We start from the raw sequence: 20533 nt of genomic DNA on the forward strand, positions 1-20533 counted from the left end.
TCCAAATCTCGCCATCCTCCCCAATCCTGCCACCCTCCCAGCACTGCCACCCTCCCAAATCTTGCCACCCTCCCAGCATTGCCATCCTCCCAGCATTGCCATCCTCCCCAATCCTGCCACCCTCCCAGCACTGCCATCCCCCTATTCCTATCCCAATCCTCCATTCTCCATCCCAATACTGCCACCCTCTTGACCCTGCCATCCTCCCAGCACTGCCATCCTCTCAAATCTTGCCATCTTCCCAAATCTTGCCATCCTCTCTAGCCTGCCATTCTCCCAAATTTTGCCATCCTCCCAACACTGCCATCCTCCCAAATCTTGCCACCCTCCCAGTGTTGCCATCCTCCCAGCCCTGCCATCCTCCCAGCCCTGCCATCCACCCAGCACTTGGGTTTCCTTTCACGGAAGGGGGAGCTGAGAAAAACGCATCAATTATTGAGCCGGGGCGGCGAGCCCGCCGCGTCCCCCTTGCTGATGCGGCTCAGGTAGAGCCGCGCGAGCCGCAGTCAGACACCTCTAACACGATTAAGCTGCAGGGCTCTGCCAGCGCGCTTCAAGGTCAACTTCTCTGAGGCTGACAAAAGGCACGGCGGGCAGCAGCTCCCCCCGCCCCCGCCCGGGGTGGCAGCACGCTGGGGACGGGCACCGGCAGCCCCCAGAGGTGGCAGCGGGACAGGGGGAGCTGCAGGGCAGGGTGGCAGGGGTGCCACGGGGAGGGGGTGCAGGGGTGGGGGTCCTGATGGGACCAGGGTGCAGGGGTGGGGGTCCTGATGGGATGGGGATGCAGTGGTGGACAACCCCACTGGGATCAGGGTGCAGTGCTGGGGTTCCCACAGGGATCAGGGTGCAGTGGTGGGGATCCTGCTGGGATGAAGATGCAGTGGTGGGGTTCACACTGGGATCAGGGTGCAGTGGTCGGGTTCCCAGTGGGATCAGGTTGCAGTAGTGGGGTTCCCACTGGGATCGGGGCGCAGTGGTGGAGCTCCTGCTGGGATCAGGGTGCAGTGGCCAGGCTCCCAGTGGGATCAGGGTGCAGTGGTGGGGTTCACACTGGGATCAGGGTGCAGTGGTCGGGTTCCCAGTGGGATCAGGTTGCAGTAGTGGGGTTCCCACTGGGATCAGGGTGCAGTGGCCAGGCTCCCAGTGGGATCAGGGTGCAGTGGTGGGGCTCCTGCTGCGATCAGGGTGCAGTGGTATCAGGGGTGCAGTGGTGGGACTCCCACAGGGATCAGGGCACAGTGGTGGAGTTCCCAGTGGGATCAGGGTGCAGTGGCTGGGCTCCCACTGGGATGAGGGTGAAGTGCTGGGGTTCCCACTGGGATGGGAATGCAGTGGCCGGGCTCCCACTGGGATGGGGATGCAGTGGCCGGGCTCCCAGTGGGATGGGGATGCAGTGGTGGGGTTCCCAGTGGGATCAGGGTGCAGTGGTGGGCTCCCATTGGGATGGGGATGCAGTGGCCAGGCTCCCAGTGGGATGGGGATGCAGTGCTGGGGTTCCCAGTGGGATCAGGGTGCAGTGGTGGAGCTCCTGTTGGGATCAGGGTGCAGTGGTGGAGCTCCTGCTGGGATCAGGGTGCAGTGGTGGGGTTCCCAGTGGGATCAGGGTGCAGTGGTGGAGCTCCTGCTGGGATAAGGATGCCATGCTGTGGATCCCACTAGGAAGGGGACTTGGTGTGGGGCTCCCAAGGCCAGGACAGGGACCCTCTGTGCCCCTCTGCAGCAGAGCTGCTCCTGTCATGCCGTGAGGCAGGAGTGGGTCCAGCCTGGCTGCTGCACGTGGAGAGGGAATTGGATCCAGATGTTTCCCCCAGCAGCCGGAAACCGCTTCCCCCATCTCAGCAGCTCCTTCCACCGCCCCACAGGGCCCTGCTGGGGACCAGCTCTGGCCAGCATGGAGCAGTGCCAGCAGGGCCAGGATCCACCCCGGCATGGCGCGGGCAGCAGAGGGACCAGGCAGCTCGGGAGGGGACGGGGTGGCAATGCCAGCTCTGCCGTGGTGCTCCTGCACGTGGCGTTTGGGTACTCACAGTGACAGGACGCCCGGGCTGGCACAGCCACACTCCACCCTGTACTCATCCCCTTCAAAAACCACCCTGCTCTCATGCACGGTGAAGGAGGGACAGCCACCCCTCCCACAGTCCAGGAGAATTCCCTGCAGGAGAACAGGGGTGGGTGCCCACCAGGATGGGTGCTCTCTGGACTGGACACTCACCATGCCAGTCAGAAGGCAACAAAGCCATAAAAAACCCCAAACCCGAGCAAGGGAGGACCCAGTTCCAATATCTGGGTGCACATGGGAAGGGCTGACAGGCGGCTCCAACAATGGGGTGCACGACACAGGTCACCCCCACCACCATTCCTGAGGGGTCTCCCAAAGGACGCCACACCCACAGGTCCCTGTCACCACCTCAAGACATCTCCTGCTTTGGTGAGGGTGCCCAGGGCAGTGGGATGGGGATGCAGCTTTCTGGCCCTGCCACAAGAGTGAGGAAAACCACCTAAAAACCTCAAAAACCCATTTGAGCAGCCAGAACCCAAATTCCTCCCCTCTCCCATTCTTTAAAGCCCATCCAGCTCCCAAGTCCTCAAGGATGCAAGAATCTCAATTACCATTAAAAGAATGCGTTCCTGCTCCTCCATTACAGAGAAAAGCATGAAAACCAACCCCTGGGAATTCAACAACTCTAGAAAGAAGAAAAATAAAATATTCATGTAATTTAGATTATTTAAAACGTGGCAGTTGGTAAACCACTCTCTGCACTGGAGGGAACTGGGGGTGTTCACACCTTGCAGAAGGCCAGGACTGGGTCAGGGCTGGAAAACCCAGTCGTGGCCACGCAGATCCTGGTGCCACCCTGGGCACCCCACGCCCAGGATCCGGCGTTAAATGGGTTTTTAAACACCTCTGAGCTTGTGGGATGCAGCACTGCAGAAGGACAGTGGGTTATTTTTATCGTTGCATTAGTTCCAGTTTAATTGCCGGGATGTCATTAACGGCATGGAGCAGGGTCCTTGCTGATGTCGGTGTGTCCTGTCCCAAACCCCGTGGATTGAGACCCTGCATCTGCCTCTCCTCCCACCAACAGAGCTTGGTGACAATCAGGGACAGCAACCATTGAGCAGGGACAAGGCCAGGAGCCATCAGGCAGGGCTGGACCTTCCTGGCTCATCCTCTCCCGGCCCAGACACTCTTCCTCCTCCAGCTCCATGGAAGAGGATTGTGGCTCCCTCCAGACCTCCCTCCTCCTCTTCCTCTCTCCACGGCAGGTCCCAATTCCCTCCAGTGCTCCACAATTGGGAATTCTCCTGTTGTCCCTGGTTCTCCAGCCCTGGGGGCTCCATCGTGTCCCCCCAGCCTGGGACCTTCTCCCCTCCTGCTCCCTTCACCAGCCCCTCTCGAAATTCCCACATCTCCAACAGGGCCAAACACCCCTGGGGCTGGGATCTCTGGGGTCACCCAGAGCTGGGACACACACTCAGCTCTTCCCTTGGCTGCTCCCAGCAGGAAACCTCCCACCAGTGCTGACCTGAGACCGTCCCAGCACTGAGCTGAGCTAACCCCAAGTTTCACACCCCAAGGGGCCGGGGGATGGCACTGCCATCGTGGGGACCCTCTGCTGTCCCCGTCTGCTCTGGGCTCACACGGGGCAGGAGAGCACAGGGGAGCAGAGCCACGGCTGAAAAAACCACCTTGGAGGAACCCAAAGCTGCCCAAAATGGCACACGGGAATGGGGACACTGGAGCTGCCCTCCCACGCCTGCCAGCCAGGTGTGATCCCAGCGGCTTCTCCCCACCAGGAAAACCAGGATTGTGCTGCCCAGAGCTTTGGATCCTGCCCAGCACAGTGTCCCCAACCCACCAGGGACTGGCCACCCCCCAGCCAGGCCCTGCAGCCCCCAAAATGCCAGGTGGGATCAGACCAGGACCTGGGATTTGCCGGGAGTGGTTTCCCACAGAAGCCTCCAAGCAGGTCGAGGTTGCCAGAGGTGCCCAGGCAGGCAGGGCAGGGATGTGCAGTGCCACAGGAGGTGACAGTGGCCTAATCCCAAAATAGGAATGGCTGCTAGCAGGGAAAGCCTGGCCAAGGAGCATCAGGGCCAGGTGGACACGCTGGGGATGCAGATCTGGGATGCAGAGCTGCACCCCACGCTCTGGGACACCCCCATAGCAGTGCCCCTCCACCAGTGCCTCCCAGTTCAGCACTGGGGAGGTGACTCCTGGCAGGGACAGGCCCACATGGCTCCTGCAGAGAGCAGTGATGCTGTCGGGTGGATTTGCTTTATAGGGTCAGGGAGGAAGGAACCAACCCGGAGATATTTAAGTGGCGTTTCGCCATCGGAAAAAATTAGAGTCACAATATTAATTAATCCTCAAAGCACTTTACGAACATTAACTAATTAAGCCTCCCAACCCCTCTGCGAGGTGGGAAAGGTATCATTGTCCTCGTTTCACAGCTGCAGAAAAGCAAGCACACGGAGGTGACGTGACTCGCCCAAGGTCGCTGCGAACCAGGCAAAGGTGGGAACAGGTTCCCAAAATCTGCACCTCGCTCCTCAGCAGGACAGCACCCAGCAGTGCTGGGCATCCTGCAGCCCAGGAAAGCTGGATTCCAGCATCCTGAGCCAGGTCCCAGCATCCTGACCCCCACCCAGAGCGGGGTGGAGAGGGACAAACCAGGACCCGCATCCCCGAAGGGACATCCTGGGGGAAAATCCCACCAAACCCAGGGGCAGGGAGTTAAAACAGAAACCACCGAGGGGTTTTATGGAAAGCCCCACCGACCCTGCGTGGTTTAAAAGCGATTAGAGCCCTGCCTGGGTTATCAACCAGCGTCTCAATCCCGCGGCATCGATCCGGATAATAGCCGGCAATTGTTCAGATACAATATCATAAAGTCACTTTAACTACAGCCATAAAGCTTCCCCCGCCTGCAGCACCGCTGGGCTCCCCGCGTCGCGCTGGGGACAGCACCAGGGCCCTGGCACTGCCAGCACGTGCTCAGGGCTGAGGATGGCGGGGGGACCCCTCCAGGACCCCCTGAACAGGGACAGGATCCTCAGGGATCGCCCCTCGTTTCCCCTGCTGGGAGTGGAGGGAATGTGGAGCCCCCCAGGGTTCCCCGTGGTGTCGCTCCTGGGAATGTGCAGTGCTGGGGCTGGGGAGCTCCAAGGCACCCGCTGAGATCTGATGTTTCAAGTTTTAATCCGTGGGATTGATGGGAATTGAGAGAAATGAGGGGTTCTCCCAAATGTCCCTGTCCAGCAGCCCGGATCCCCCTGCTCCCCTGGTTTGTCATTGTCCCAACACACGGAGCTCCTGGCTGGGCAGTGTCGGGATCTGGCTCCTTCACCTCCTTCCCACCACCACCCCCCACCCCAGGGTGCTCCCACTCGGTGTTCCCTCCCCTGGGTCACCAGGGGTGCCACTGGAGAGCACGGCTCTGGGGGATATCAGTGGAGAGCCCCGCCAGAGAGCCCAGACTCCTCACCCGCCGCTTCCTCACCCACCGCTTCCCACTGCTTAATGAGCACAAAATATTTCCATGTTGCCAATTACTTGGTTCGTTTGTGCTGCTGCGGGCAGCGCCGGCGCAGGGAAAATCCCCCTTGGAGCTGGCCTGGCCCCCAGGGAGCAGGGAGAGCCCCGGCTGGGTCTCCCCAGGGCTGAGCATCCCCACCCTGAGACCCCCCAGCCCCTCACCCCGGGGTCAGCATCATCAGCAGCCTCCTGTGGACATTCCCGTGTCCCCAGTGACATTCCCATGGCCTCAGCGTGACACAGGAGGAAAGCAAGCCCTTGCTTTAAACAAACCTTTGAGGGGCTTAGAAAAGGCTTTGGAAACCCTTTTTCAGTTGTCCCCCAGCAGCAGACAATGGTTTGGGGTCCAAGCTGTTGGTGCCACTTTCCAGCATGGAGAAAACCCCACGCGGCACCAGAGATGTGCCAACCTCAGGCCATGCCAGACGGGTCCACCCCTGCTCCCATCACATCCCCAGGCAGGATTCCCAGCTGGAGCCCTGTCCCCTGGCCAGAACTGCTGCTGTGACCATCACCACAAAACCATTCCAGCAGGTCGATCTTGAGAGCCGCGTTCCTCCCACCTGCACCCATAAATCCTCCCTCCAGCTGGAGCAAGTGATTTATAAGGTGGATAAATATTACAACGTTTAAGGAAAAATATAAAAAAGTCACAAAAATGCATCCAGCTGGATTCCCCTCCCATGGGAATGGGGTCTCGGTGACACCGGGATTTTGGGGCAGCGAGGGACATGCTGGAAGAGGCCAGAATGAATGGGGCTCTGGCGCTGCCAAACCACCTGGACGTGGGATGCACACCAGAATCAGCCACAGATGTGAGCCACCGTGTCCCCACACAGATCCCAAACCAGTGTGGAAAGAGCTGGGGGGCTCCAGTCCCTCCTCACGGAGCCCTGGGCTCTGCGGACATGAACAAGGGACTTCACTGCACATCCCAATCTCTGCTCCCACCTGAAATTCCCACATCCAGCCCCGGAGCGGGCGGACGCGCTGTGCAGCAGGACATGGCGCTGTGAGAGCCGTGTCCTTCTCCATCTCTCAATCACTCCACCAACATTAATTCCCTAATTTAGCCCCTGGCAGCAATCCTCACCTTACCCACGGAGAAACTGAGGCTGGGGGAGGGAGAAGCCATTTGTCTCCGGCTAATGAGCTGGAAGCCGGATCCAGGATCACCCCCAGCTTGCAGGACGAGAATCCCTGCTCCCGATCCAAAGCTTTCTATCATAAAAGACAACATTATGATTTATGATTATCATTACTCAGCTTTGAAATGGAGTCCAGATTTTCCTGGATTTTCCTGGAGTCCAAATCCCAGCTGCGACACTGGGCCCCGGACATTCCCCCGCTGCCGGCACTCCGCATCCCAATGTCGGGAAGAGCCAAGGAACAATGGAAAACTGCAGATGGCGGCAGGGTGAGCCAGGAGAGGCAGCGGTTGGGTGGCTGGAACTGAGGTCCACTGACCCCAGGAACCACCACGGAGAGGGGGAAGCTGGGAATGCCAGGAAGAGCAGGCAGGGAAAGCCGGGAGCTGGTCCGAGCCGAAGGTCGCTCGCGGCAATGAGCGTTAGGAAGGCCGGCACTGGTTGGGCTGGATGCTGCCTCCAGAGCACACGTCCTGCAAAAGCAATCCCTGTTCCCAAACCTGCTTCCAACTCTGCCAATTTAGCCTTAAATCCCACCTCAAAGGGTCAGGAGCAATGCCAGGGCCGTGGTGGGGCACACGATCCCGGTGTTCCACAGGACTCGGCACCGCGCGGCTCTGGCCAAACCAACCCCCGCGACCCTGTGTGATCCAACGGAGACGTGGATGGAGCTCAGAGCCAGAAGCCATTTCTGTTTCAGACAGGCTTGGATTCTCTGTTGGAAACTACACAGGAGCACCATTTTCACCAGCATTTACAGCCGGGAGAGGTGCCAGAATTCCCGTGTGCTGGTGCCGTACCCGACGGCGGTTCTCCAACAATGGGACGGTCACGGGGACAGTGACAGGCACAGCCTGGCAGGGCCACGGCTCCATCCCGAGTCCCTCAGCCAGAGCCAGAGAGCAGCAGATTCTCCCAACCACCCAGCATGAAAGATCTTGAAAAAGCTAAGGAGAGAGCCTGGAGCGTTCGCAAGATCGACACCAAGCCCTGGAGCAGGAGGCTGCTCCTGAGGGAAGAACCTTGCAAGGCTCAGGATAACAGTAATTTCCCAAATAAAGGATTTTGCAGCCGACCCAGCCCTCACCCAAATTCCACAGCAGCAGCATGGGCAGGGGACGGGGGAGAGCCCCCACCCTAAAATGGGGATCCCAGGAGCTCACCCAGGGGCGAGGGAGCGGCCGGACACACAAAGAGAGGGAATTCCAGTTACAGGATTTGTACACGTTTTTTAAAATGCAGAAAAATGGTGGAAAGGTAGGAAAAAGCGGAGCAAAGCAATAGGAAAATTGAAACATCCAAACACCAGGAGGGAGAGAAATGCTCCAGGAGAAAATCTCTTCCCAGTAGCCTCTCACCCATCTCACTCCACTCCCCTGGATGCCCTGCTCGATCGGTGCTGAGAATCGGGTAAAATTTGGGAAAAGCCCCGTTGGAAGGGTCGGCACATCAGCCCTGGCTCAGGCAGCTCCAGTGCAGTGTTGGGTAAAAATAAAACACAATTTGTGGGCACAATGTAAGAAGAAGGGGTCGGTGAGCAAACCAGGAAGGTTTGTGAAATTCCAGCGGAAAGACCTGGATTTGGAAAAAAGCTGATATTCCTGAGGTGAAGGGGTAGAACGGTGACAAAAGATCCTTTAGATTTCAGGGAAAAGGGAAAATAACGGCTGTTGTACTGTATAAAAGCACCAACCATTCCAAAATAACCTTGGAATAAAAACGCCCATCCCAGAACAGGGCGGCTTCGCCACCACAGGGTGAGGATGGAGAGATGGAAACGGACACACGGACACACGGACACGGCCCAGGCAGCTCCACCAACGCAGCCCGGCACCGCTCTGTGATCTGGGGCTGTGCCAGCATCTCCCAGCCCTTCGGAAGCCGGGTACCCCCGGCCCTCCCCGCCGTCCCGGGGGGCTCTGCCCCGCGTTTTTCCACTCAATTTCCTTCCCGCGTCGGCAGGAGATAAATCCCTCTGCTGAGGCAGGCGGCCGGAACGGCAAAGCCAGCGGTGCCAAGTTTAATAAGCAACCCTGATCGAGAATCCAGATAATAATTGGGATTATCGAGCTGGCTGGGAAAGAGCTTCCTCAGCTCCTGACGGCACCCGCGCCCGGCACCCGGGTGACAATGACACCCGCGGGGTCCCCAGTGGAGCTGGGACATTGATGGGAGACTGGGATGTTCCTGAGGAGCAGCGGAAGCCCATCCATCGCTGAATATTAAAATAAAATCAAAATAAAATCAAAATAATACACCTCTTTTTGAGGGCTCCATGCGCAGTCAGACCCTGCGGCACAAGGAGCCTGTGCCCCCCAAAAATTTTTGGGAAGAACTTGGGGCCCCCAGCTCCGTCCCCACCTCTGCAGGAGCTTCCCTGCATCCCGATTTTTGGGGGGAACACACGGAGCCGGCACCATCCCAGCACCTGCAGAGAAACTCAGCCGCTGAAATAATCCCGTCGCGGTTGAATTTTGTGCAGGGCACGAGGTCCAGGGGCTTTCTTTCCTCAGTGGAAACAGGATTGGAAAAGGAAAGAATTGGGATTTTTCGAGTTCTCTACAGGGTCAGGCTGATTTTATTTTACTGCAAATATAAATAGGGGTTTTGATAAATAATAATAAAAAAAAAAAAGACAGTCTAAATAAAACCCCCCTGGAAGACATGGCACGGAATCCGGAATCCTGGCAGGAATAGCTGTAGCCGGGCTGAGTGCTCTGGAATATTTGTATTTGCTGTCTAAACACTTTATCTCTTTCCCAGCACATGGGTGAGTTTTGCTCCCGTGTAATGTTCAAGGAAAAATAAACCGAGACGGATAATTCCTCCTCTTCTGCAGACAGAAAAAGAAAAATCCGACAAAACTTGGTTGCACTGGGGGAAACAGCAAAATATTTCCAGGGAAATTCGGCTGAACGCCAAGGAAATAGATGGAGGAGGCAATTGGGATGTGGTGGGAGGAGGAAGCTGGGGATGGAATGGGGCTTCCCCATTCCCAGTCATTAAAAACCCCATAGTCATTTATTCCCCTTTTTCCCCAAAGTCAGCAGCGCTGGGAATTTAAGCCGAGAGAGGTTTGGGTTTGGCACAAAAGATCCAAAATCCAGAGCTGGATTCCTGGGGGACTTCGGGGTTTGGGGAGAAGGAGCTGAAACAAAAAGTCCATTCCTGGGTCAAACAAAAAAAAAAGATATCGAGTGATGGTGTAAAACTCTGCGGATCCTGGGAACGCTTCGGCAGCACAGTGGGAATACCAGGGGTGGGAATACTGGTGTGGGAATACCAGGGCTGGGAATACAGGTGGTGGGAATACTGGTGTGGGAATACCAGGGCTGGGAATAGGTACTGGCACCCACAGGGAGCAGTGGCTCCGGGTCCAGCACCGCGATGGTGTTTGGTGGGATCGACGTGGCACGGGCAGCTCCGGCGTTTGCACAGACACACGCGTGTGCTTGGAGGTTCACAGCTGCAGGGAAAACGGGAAAATCCCACAAAACAAGGCCGGAGAAGCTGGAAACATCAAGGAAAGAGGAAAACTGGGAGGTCGGGAAGAGGCGATGCGCTGAGGGAGCGTAGGGATGTATCCTACAGGATCCCACCATATCACAAGTTTATCCCATGGGATCCCACCCCAGGACAGGTGTATCCCAAAGGATCCCACCACAGCACGTGTGTATCCCTCCATAGCCCAGCCCCACCAGGACAGGTTCAGCCCTGTGGCCATTCCTCTCCCAGCAGCATCACTCGCTGCTCCGCTGGGCCTTGGGAAGCAAACACGGGAAGAGGGAAAAAATTGAAAAGGGGAGAAATTAAAAAAAATAATAATCTAAATCCCTGTTTCTGAATACCTCTCCCATCATCCCGGCTCAAAATGAAGGTGACACCTGTCCCAGACAGGGCTGGCAGGGAGGTGTCACACCAAGGGAAATGCTGGGAATGCTCCCAGGCTCCGAGCACCAGCATCACCCCGCCCTGCCAAAATCCACAGGGCTTTGATTTCTCCACGGGTTTGGGGCTCAACAAGAAAATTTTTGCAGAACCACTTCCCAGCCGCCCTTTAGGATGAAGCTTCAGGCTGGCAGCTCCATGGCCGTGGATCTCCCCAGCAGCAGCCCCAATTCACACGGTCGGGCAGCACAGCTCGGGTGACCCCGGCGGTGACCCCAGCCCTGCCCTCTCCCCCTCCCAGCACAGCCCACTCACATCCCCCCACAGCCCCCGCTCCGCTCTTTTGAGCCGGGAGCCTCATTAGGAGGTAATTAGCTCCGGAACAATGGGAAGCTCTTTAGCAGCCCAGGCACAGCGGCAGCAACAAGCCAAGGGGGAAAGAGGGAGGAGAAATAAATAAATAACAACACTGTGACCACCCGGGAAGGAGCCAGGACGGAGCAGGGACACGGCTGGAGCTGCCGGACGGGCTCCATCCGACTGCCCTGCCCTCAGTTTCATCCCTTCCCGCTTTTCCTGCCGGGATCAAACCAGCCCTGGAGCATCCCACACCCCATGGGCGCCATTCCCCCAACACGGCTCCCGGCCAGCCCGTGGGGACAGCCATGGGGTCCCCAAATCCAGAAGGGTTGGGCTGGTGGCAAAGAGTTTGGAACCACAGATACCCCTAAACACAGCCCTGGTTTTGGGGAGGGATTCAAAAACACCTCTGGAATTCATCTGGCAAAGGCCACAGTGGCCGCTGGCTAATCCCAGCACTTCTGCAGCTCTGGAGAATCATGGAATTGCTTGGATTGGGAAAGGGCTCCAAGATCTTGATTCCCAGCCATAATCCAGCCTTGGAAGCACGGTGCTTCCTCCTGGATTTGCAGAGACCAAACAGGGCCTGGTCCTGGTTTTGGGTTGGATCTCCAAGCAGAGGGAAGCGACCGGGTATCGGGATGAGCACTGGGTCATGGCAAAGGGGGAGAAGGGATTGAAACACCTCTGAGGGGCTGCAGGTAACAGTGCTCCGAGCTGCTCGGCTTCCATAAATCCCATTAAATCCAAGGAAGCGGGGCAGGATCTCTGCCCCAAGTGGGGAAAACCAGCTTGGATCAAAACGGAGCCTCAGAAATCACGATTAATACCTAACACAAAAGAACCGAAATTGTCACCATCAGGAACGAGGAGCTATTTAAGGAACAATTGCTGCAATTTTCCAGCCAACCCAGCAGCTGAACCTTGTCAGGCACAAGCAGGTATGGCTCCAGCCAGCTCCTGATGTGGCACTGGGATGGACACAGCCAGACAGCCCTGGAGCCAGGTAAACCCACAGCCAGGAAGATCCTGGAGCCCCCAGGTAGGAATTCCAGGGGAATGTCACACAGGGGTGGCACAGCACTGCCAGACAGGGGAGGTTTTGGCATTGGATTATTTGTGTGTGTAAAGTGTATTTTTGTGGGGGGGGCGTGTGTGTGTGAATAAACACCCACATATGTAAATAAACAGATAATTTATATAATAGATATAAACATATTTGTATGTAAATATATATATATATATATAAATACACGCGTCTTTCTTTATACAGCAGCACCTCCAAAGCTTTCCAAGGTACCCCAGGGCATCTCTCACCCCCTGGACTGCTCCCACTGCCCACCCTCTGCGTGTCCCCCCCGCCCAGGACACCCCAGGATCCAGGGGGGATCCTGGGCGCCGTGTGACCCTCCTGCAGCTCCGCACGCCCCCAGCCCATCCTCGCATTAGGATGCGGCGCATGGCCGGCATTTGGATACCAAATGTGCAACCAGCAGGGAATGTAATTGCGGTCCCTGGAAAGGGACAGGCGGAGACGGAGACGGGCACGGAGAGAGAATCCTGTCAGCGACGCCGGCCCGGTGGTGTCTGCTCTCCATTAACCACTCGCCGCAGCCCTGGGCTGGTGAGGAATTGCTAACACGGCTTAACGGGCTGGAAAAGAGGGGTGGGAAGGGCTGGGAGTGATCTCGGCACAAAGGGAGAACAGAAGGAGGAAAACTAAAAGAGCAGCAATTGCACAGGACGAGGCCGAGCGCTGGCACACCCAAACACCCCGAGAGGGGACTCGGGCTGATGGTGATACAGGAACAACCCGAGTGCCAGGGTGAAAATTCACATTAAAACAGCTCCAAGGGGGAAACAGGGCAGGTTTGTTTCAGGGGCTGATGTGGGCCCCAGTATGATGTCCATGGGAGCAGGGAGGGGAGACGCAGAGAACTGGGGACACGTAGCAATGAGGGTGACCCCAAAAGTCTCAACCAAAGCCAGGACACAGAGGTTTTGGGATCCAGCCCCAATCCAACATGGAGACATTGGGTGGGATCGCCCAAGCTGAGCCCTCTCACTCAGCCACCCCTCTGCAGCACCAAATTCCCCTGGAAAAAACAGATGTGGCATCCTCGTCACTCCCTTGATGGAGAAGTGGGACATGCAGCCACCAGCGGCCTGGCCACAGCCCCTCGTGACACACAGGTGGGCAAGTTGGCCCTGGCTTGGGTGGTCAGTGGGTCACAGTCACAGCCATACTTTCCTGGCCACGGCCACCGTGGCTCTTGGACAAAGCACCAGCGACCGGCAGGCGCCGGGGCTGCAGCTCCAGGAGATGGGAATGCAGGAAAAAGGGGCACAAAATCCAATGGGATTGGGAACATGATCTAAATCACCTCCAAGCTGTGCCCCACTCACCTCAACTCCAGCACCACTATGGCAGAGGCACCTTTCCCCCCTAAAGTCCTGCTCTGTCACCACCGCCGGCCCTGAGCATCACCTGGCTCTGTAAATCCCCCAGCCAGAAACCATTTCTCTGGTTCTCGATCCCGGGATTGGGGAGTGCAGAGGAGCAGAACAGAAATCCCAGCTGTGCTCACAAACCACACCGAAAAATAATACAGAAATCAGCAAAAGAACCGCTCGGAGGCAGCGCCGTGACCTCGACGTTAAACCAGGCCACGGGCACGATCCCGCCCGGACCCGGGGATCTGGGCCACGAACGGAGGGAGGAGAACCCCTGTCACTCTGCACATTCCTGCCGTGGATCCAGGCACACGGCAGTGACCACGGGATTGCTGCAGGAACACCGACCAGCATTCAGGAACAACGATTCCCTGCCCGCCACCCGGCTGTCGGCAGAGCGGGGGACGGCAACAAATCCCAAACCCTTCATCCTTCCTTGGCCTCCCAGGGGTTTCCAGCATGGCCACGAGACCACGGGGCAGGATCACAGGCCTGGGGACCTTCTGAGGACAGGTCACTCCTTCCCACAGACCCTTTCCCCCATAGCAGGGAGGTTTTCCCAGATCCCTGATTTTTTGTCGCACGGTGCCGCGTGCCGAAACGTTCACCCTAAACCCACTGTGGTGGTGGGGGGGAATGGGGGCCAAAACTGGACACCCCAACCCGCTGGTGATGCTGGACACTCCAGCACACCCAAATCCACCTGGCTGGCTCCCAAGGAAAATCCACCCTGGAATCCTACGGGTGAGCAGCTCCCGCACCACCAGAAAACACGGAGTGACGGCGGGAAGAGCCCTGGGTGTCGTGGCAGACCCCTGCCCGCAGTGCCAGACCAGGGAGGAGCCCCAAGGTCCCCATCCACGGGCACATCACCCGGACAAGACCAATGGATCCACCCATGACCGGCCCAGCCATGGCCAACAGATCCACACCCGGCGAGCGACCGTCGGCAGCGCCCGTACGTGCCACGGAGCAAAAACCCACACTTCCACATGGTAACAAAACTGCCCATTATTATATAATTCTACCTTCATCATCCTTCATTTTTTTTTTCCTGGATAAGCCAGGAGTTCCATCCTGCCAAACGTTTTCCTAGCGCATCCTTACAAAATCATTTAAAAATAAAAATAAACCTTGTAAATCCACAGCGAGTGGTTAAATCTCTCCACAGAACAGGGAAATTGCAGCATCCCGAGGTACCACTTATTTTTAATTTAGCCCCAATTATGAAATATAGAATTATTCTAATCTGGGCAAATCATATCGACCAGGAGATTTATTCCTGTCTTTTATAAAATATAGATTGCTGTATAAACCTGAGAAAAAATATTTAGCGGCAGAGAAGGTCTGTGGGTTCAAACAGGACATTTTAACCTTGGGTCTTTCCCCCTTTTTTTTTTTAAACCCCTTTTTATTTCCCCTTTACTAAATGAGGTGTTGGTGGGGGGAGAAAAGAATGAAAACAAGCGACCAGAACACACAGAAATACATTTTTCCCTTCATTTTTAAGAATGAGGCGGTCTTGTAGTAACTCCAGAGAAAAAATAAACCCACCGCTGGGTTCAAAAAGGGAATAAGCAGGAAACTCAATGGCAATTTCAATCTTTGCAACCCCTAATAAATTGCCTCGAATTCCGAGAGCCGAAGGCGCAGGCGGGGAGCGCTGGCGACACGGGGCGCTCCCACATTGGGGAAATTTGGGTCACATCCCGGAGCCAGGCGCTGCGGACGTGCCTGCTGAACCCACCAGCCATTGTCTGCTCTCCCCTCCCAGCCCCTCGCGCTTCCCTCCACTCCATTTTTATTTTCCCCCCACTCCTCGAAAATATTTTCCCTGCCAACAGCAGATTTAGAAATGTATAAATATATATGGAATAATGATCCACCGTGGATTTGTCGAGGAGAAATTCTCGGCGGGTTCTTACGAGGGGGCGAAGGGGATGGAGCCGACGCCATCAGCGGTGCTGGGTCCCGGGACGCCCGTCACCAGTGGCCAAGGGGCTGCTTTTGCCTCTTGGCACCACCGTTGGAACCCTTGGGTGCCAAATCCCATGCCCAGGAACCCCTGGGCGCCAAACCCCAAACGTCAGAACCTTTGGGTGCCAAATCCCAGCCACCGCCCCAGCCACCCTCATTTCCAGGATGTCAGAGTTGGACTGGGGGGACACCCCGCACACGTTTGGTATTTGGGAGAACAAAAATACAGAGTGAGGCAGCTTGGGGGGGAGCACCAAGAGCTGAAATCAAAAACTTCGCAGTGGGCAAAAACCAAAAAAAAAAAAAAAAAAAAAAAAAAAATTAGGAGAAAAAAAATATAATTCCCTGGCTCTTACAATCCCCCACAAAAATGTGAGGGAGATAATAAAATCCATATGCACCGCAGGCGGCCCACGACGCAGGCACCACCGCCAAGGAACCACCACAAGGCACAAAGGCACGGGCTCGCCCGATTTTGGGGCGGGCAGAGGGGCACGGGTGGGTCCCCCCAAAGGGACGTGTGGGGGTTGGATGGACACCAGGTGCTGCTGGGGGTCCTTGGCCCCACGCACGTCCCAGCGCCGAAACGCCGCCAGGAACTTCACCCAGCTGCACTGGTGTCACCGAGGGAGAGGAGGTGGCACCGAGGGTCCCCTCGTGGATGGCAGCAGGGGATGAGGCACCCGGAGCTGCCTCATGTCCCTGGCAGCCTTGGGGACGAGGAGCAGGCCACGCCGTGCCCCACAAGGCCACTTGTCACGCAGGGATTGAGGGGGACAAAGAACCCCCTGCTTGACCCAGAAAAGAGGAGAGCCCAAAGCCGGGGGCCACAGGGGCTGCACCGGCCAAGCTCGTCCCTCACCACTCACAGACACTGCCAGGCTTGGGAGAACTTTGAGGAATTTGGGGGGAAACGGGGATTTGATGGCTGGTGTTTGTTTTTACAGGAACCCCCACAAATAAACCCCAAAGAGTGTCCCCAACAGGGAGAGCGGGGGGTCCCAAGGGTCCCAACCACCTGAGCATTCCCAGAGCAGAATTCCTCCTGCTTCCAACTCACCAGCAGTTTTGGGTTCCTTAAAATCATGAACAAAGAAATACGACAGAAACAAAACTCTTGCCCCCAAAGAAAAAAAACACTTGGTGGGGAGAAAAAAAAACACACAGAAAAATTGAAATTCCAACTGGAGTCTGGAAACGAACCCAGCTGTGGGGATTGCACTTCCAGGATGGGAATGACCCGGGAGCAGCAGGGCCGGCCACCCCCGGCTCCGCACGCCCCGTGCCCCCCTCAGGCCCGTTTTTACCATTTCCCCCCCAAATCGTTCTTCCCGACTCCCCCGCAGCCGCACCCGCCGCTTTGGGAGGATTTCGGGTTTTTTTTCGCAGAACCTTCACCCCCGGAGAGGGACCGGGGGGAGGAACTCGAACTTCCCCGAAGTTGGGCGCGGAGGGGCCGGGGGGGCCGAGCCGCAGCCGCCGCCGCCCCCGGGAACGCGCCCCGCGCCCGGCGATGCTCCCGGCGCTGCCGCAGCCCCCGGGGACGCTCCGCCCGGGGCCCCGCGGGAGCTTTCGGGGGGGGGGAGCCCCGGGGACCACCCCCCTCCCCGGGGCCGCCCAGCCCGTTCACCGGACCCCACCGGGGGCTCGAGGGGGCCCCGACAGCGGCGGCCGCTGTCACCGGGCGGCAGCGGGCGCTCGGCGGGTGTGTACACGGGGGGAAAAAACACCGACTGGAACTCGGGCGCCGAGGCCGCCCCCGCCGCCCCCCGCCTCACCTGGGATTGCTCCGGTTCCAGTAGACGGCGAACCGGTCCGAGATAACTTTCCCGGTCTCGTCGGTCCAGACGCAGACGCCGAGCAGCGCGGCGAGCAGCGCGGCCGCCCCGCAGCGCACCATCGTCCCGGCGGGCGGCGGGCGCGGCTCCGGCCGCTTCAGGGGGCGGCGGGGCCCTGGGGCCGGCCGGGGACGGCGGGCGGGCGGCGGGCGGCGGCGGCGGCGGGCGGGCGCCCAGCCCTCACCATCGCCCGCGGCCCCGGGCGCCGTCAGCGGGGGGACTCGGGGGCGGCCGCGGTGCGGCGGCGCCGGGGCAGCCGCATCCCGCGCTGGGGCGGCGGGGACCGGCCCGGTTCCCGCGGCGCCCCGGGATCGCCCCGGTACCGGGAACCTTCCCCCCCCACCACCACCACCACCAGCACCTCCTCCCGCGCCCAACTTCGGCCAAGTTCCTCCGAGCCCCGCGGCGCCGCCGCCGCCGCCCGGTGCCGAGCCCCCGGTGCTGCCGCCGCACCTACGGGCTCAGCCCCGGGCCCCGCCGCGGGCTGCTCCGCCCCGGGGACAGCGGAGAGACAAAGGCCGGGCCGGGAGGCCGCCGCTCGCTCAGTGCCGCCGCGCCATGCTGCGCCCGCCGCCCGCGCCCCCCGCGCCCCCCGCCCCGGGCCCGCCCCCGCGCCGGGCCCGCCCCCGGTACCGGGCCCGCCCCGCGCCCCGCCCGCGCCCCGCCCCTCACACATTGTTGCCACCGGCGGCCGCGCGCGCGCCCGGTGCGGGCCCAGGGCGGGGCTCCCGCGCGCCCCCGCGGCCACGCCCCTGCGGGGGTGGGGGGGGGGGGGTCACACCGGGGGTGGGGGGGGAACGGAGCGGTACCGGGGATCTGCATGGGGGGGGGCACAGACAGCCTGGGGGGGCTCTGGGAGGGGCGGGGGTCGCACCCGGGGGGGCTGGGGGGGCTTTGGAATGGGGGGGCTTTGGAAAAGGGGGGATCTGGGGGGGCTTTGGAATAGGGGGACCTGGGGGGCTCTAGAATGGGGGGGAGCTGGGGGGCTTTGGAAAAGGGGGAGCTGGGGGGGCTCTGGAATGGGGGGAGCTGGGGGGCTTTGGAAAAGGGGGGGCTAGGGGGGCTTTGGAAAAGGGGGAGGCTGGGGGGCTCTGGAATGGGGTGGAGCTGGGGGCTCTGGAATGGGGGGGTCACAGCAGCCGGGGAGGGGGGTCTTTGGAAGGGGATGGGTCACACAAAGCAGGGGGGCTTTGGAAAGGGGAGCGGTGCACTGGCAGGGGATTGGGGTTTTTTAAGGGGGGGGGTCACAAGGTTGGGTGGGGGGCTTTGGGAGCGGGAGGAAGGTCGGGGGGTCCATTACCCTGAGAATGGGGGGGTTGATGGGGGGGTTTGGGGTGCCCGGGGGGCAGGAAATGTTAGGAAGGGGCTCGCACTGGAGGGGACAGGGATGGGGATGGGGACAGGGACAGGGACATGTCCTGCGACCCACAGGTGCCAGACAGACAGACAGACGGTGACAGGAGAGTCCCACCCTCTGCAGGGACATTTTTTCACCTCTGACATAAGGATAAATTAAACAATAATTTGCATTAAGGGATCACTCTGCTTTGTCGAAATCTTGGAAAACAGCGATGGGAATAGCACAGAGCCCTGAAGCTGCTGCGGGGCCATGTCCAGCGCTGGGGAGGACAGACTTTGGGGAGTACACGGAAAACCCAGTGGGATTTTTGGTCACAGGTGTACCACCCAGCCACGTCCCTGAACAAGGACACCCCACGGAGCCAGAGCCACATCGCCAAGGTTGGACACCCCACGGTCCTGGAGTCACATCCCTGAGCAAGGACGCTCCTCTCGGGCTGTCCAGGGGAGCTGGTCCTTGCTGGGCAGGACCTGCTCTGCTCCCAGAGTCCCCCCAAGTTCCAAAAACTCTTTCAGAAGGATGAGTGAACACAGAGAGACTCCTGACCCTCCTCCCCAGGGACCCTGGAATGTCCCCCTGGGTGTCCTGGAGTGATCTCCCAGGTCCCCCCTGAGCCCCTCGGAGCCAGAGCTGGCTGCCACCAGAATTCCTCAGGTGCCTCCATATGCAAAGGCACTTCCAGTTGGATTCACAGAGCACCAAGGTGCCCATTAAGTCCATCAGGAGGAGCAGTTCCAGCACATCCCGCTGCCTGTCCTTCTGCTCAGCATCCAAATATCCCTGCAAATCCATCTCCGTCTCACGAGCTCTTAGGAGTTTGTCCGTGCTAAAAGGGAGGGAGCGGCCCAGTGTAAAACACCTCCAGCGCCACACGGAGAGGTGGGATATAAATAAAATATGGATCCTCCTCATTATTTATTTAGCAAATCTGTTTAGGAAAAACTCCACGGACTGCGGGGCTCAGCATCCCTCCTCCCACCCCAAACCAAAACAAACAAAAACCAAATTATTTCGGAATAATGCTGCCGGCGCATCCTCCCGCGCCGCAGCTCCATCAAGGTTATCCATCTCCCCACCCTGCTCCCATCAGGATCCGTCTCCATCAAGCCCCCGACAGCCAATCTCCCTCCTGTCAGCGGACGCTGCCGTAAACCCGGACACTTGTCTGTCAACTTCATTTGTTTCCATTTCTCCAGCCAAGCCACTAAAAGCCTTTCTGGGCTCTCCAGGAGGCTCGGCCGTGGTTCCCATGGTTTCTCCCAGCTCGGGGACAGCGGTGTGAGCTCTGGCAGAGCCACATTCCAGGGGCAGCTCCAGGGTCGTGGCAAAATCTGTAGGTGCACCCCACAGAGAAATCCTGTCAGTGTCTGTGGTTTGGGGAACGGGGATGATCCAAAGGGCACCGTGCTGGCCGAGGGGTCAGCCACGCCTTGGGGTGCCAGGTCACCAATGGGCACTGGCTGGATGGAGATTCCCAGTTCATCCCAGCTCAGCCCAGTACATCCCAGTTTAGCTGAGTGCATCCCAGTGCATCCCAGCTCAGCCCAGTGCATCCCAGTTTAGCTGAGTGCATCCCAGTGCATCCCAGCTCAGCCCAGTGCATCCCAGCTCAGCTCAGATCAGCCCAGTACATCCCACCTTGGCCCAGTTCAACCCAGCATATCCCAGCTCAGCTCAGTGCATCCCAGTTTAGCTGAGCACAACCCAGTGCATCCCAGCTCAGCCCAGCTCAGCCCAGTGCATCCCAGCTAAGCCCAGTGCATCCTAGCTCGTCCCAGTTCAACCCAGTGCATCCCAGTTCTTCCCAGCTCAGCCCAGTGCATCCCAGTTCTGCCCAGGGCATCCCAGTGCATCCCAGCCCAGCTCTACTGGAGCTGCGTGGGATCCCAGATGAAATTCCCTGGAAAACAGGGTGATCCATTGGGATCAGGCAGGAGCAGCCCCACGCTCACTCCAGTGCCTTCCCTCC

The 20533-nt window shown here is 58.7% G+C and overlaps 1 protein-coding gene across 1 annotated transcript in view; it reads right to left on the reverse strand.

Moving 5' to 3' along the window:
* The window catches only part of EFNA2 (ephrin A2), a 43007-nt gene extending 25202 nt beyond the window's left edge, over window positions 1-17805 (reverse strand). The window contains exon 1 of the mRNA XM_064396163.1: window positions 17145-17805. Within this exon, the coding sequence (XP_064252233.1) occupies window positions 17145-17266 (122 nt within the window). The 5' untranslated portion in view covers window positions 17267-17805. The remainder of the gene's footprint in view (window positions 1-17144) is intronic.
* Between the last annotated feature and the right edge of the window lie 2728 nt (window positions 17806-20533).

The sequence above is a fragment of the Passer domesticus genome, chromosome 21 (assembly GCF_036417665.1).
Source record: "Passer domesticus isolate bPasDom1 chromosome 21, bPasDom1.hap1, whole genome shotgun sequence".
NCBI classification, from domain to species: domain Eukaryota; kingdom Metazoa; phylum Chordata; class Aves; order Passeriformes; family Passeridae; genus Passer; species Passer domesticus.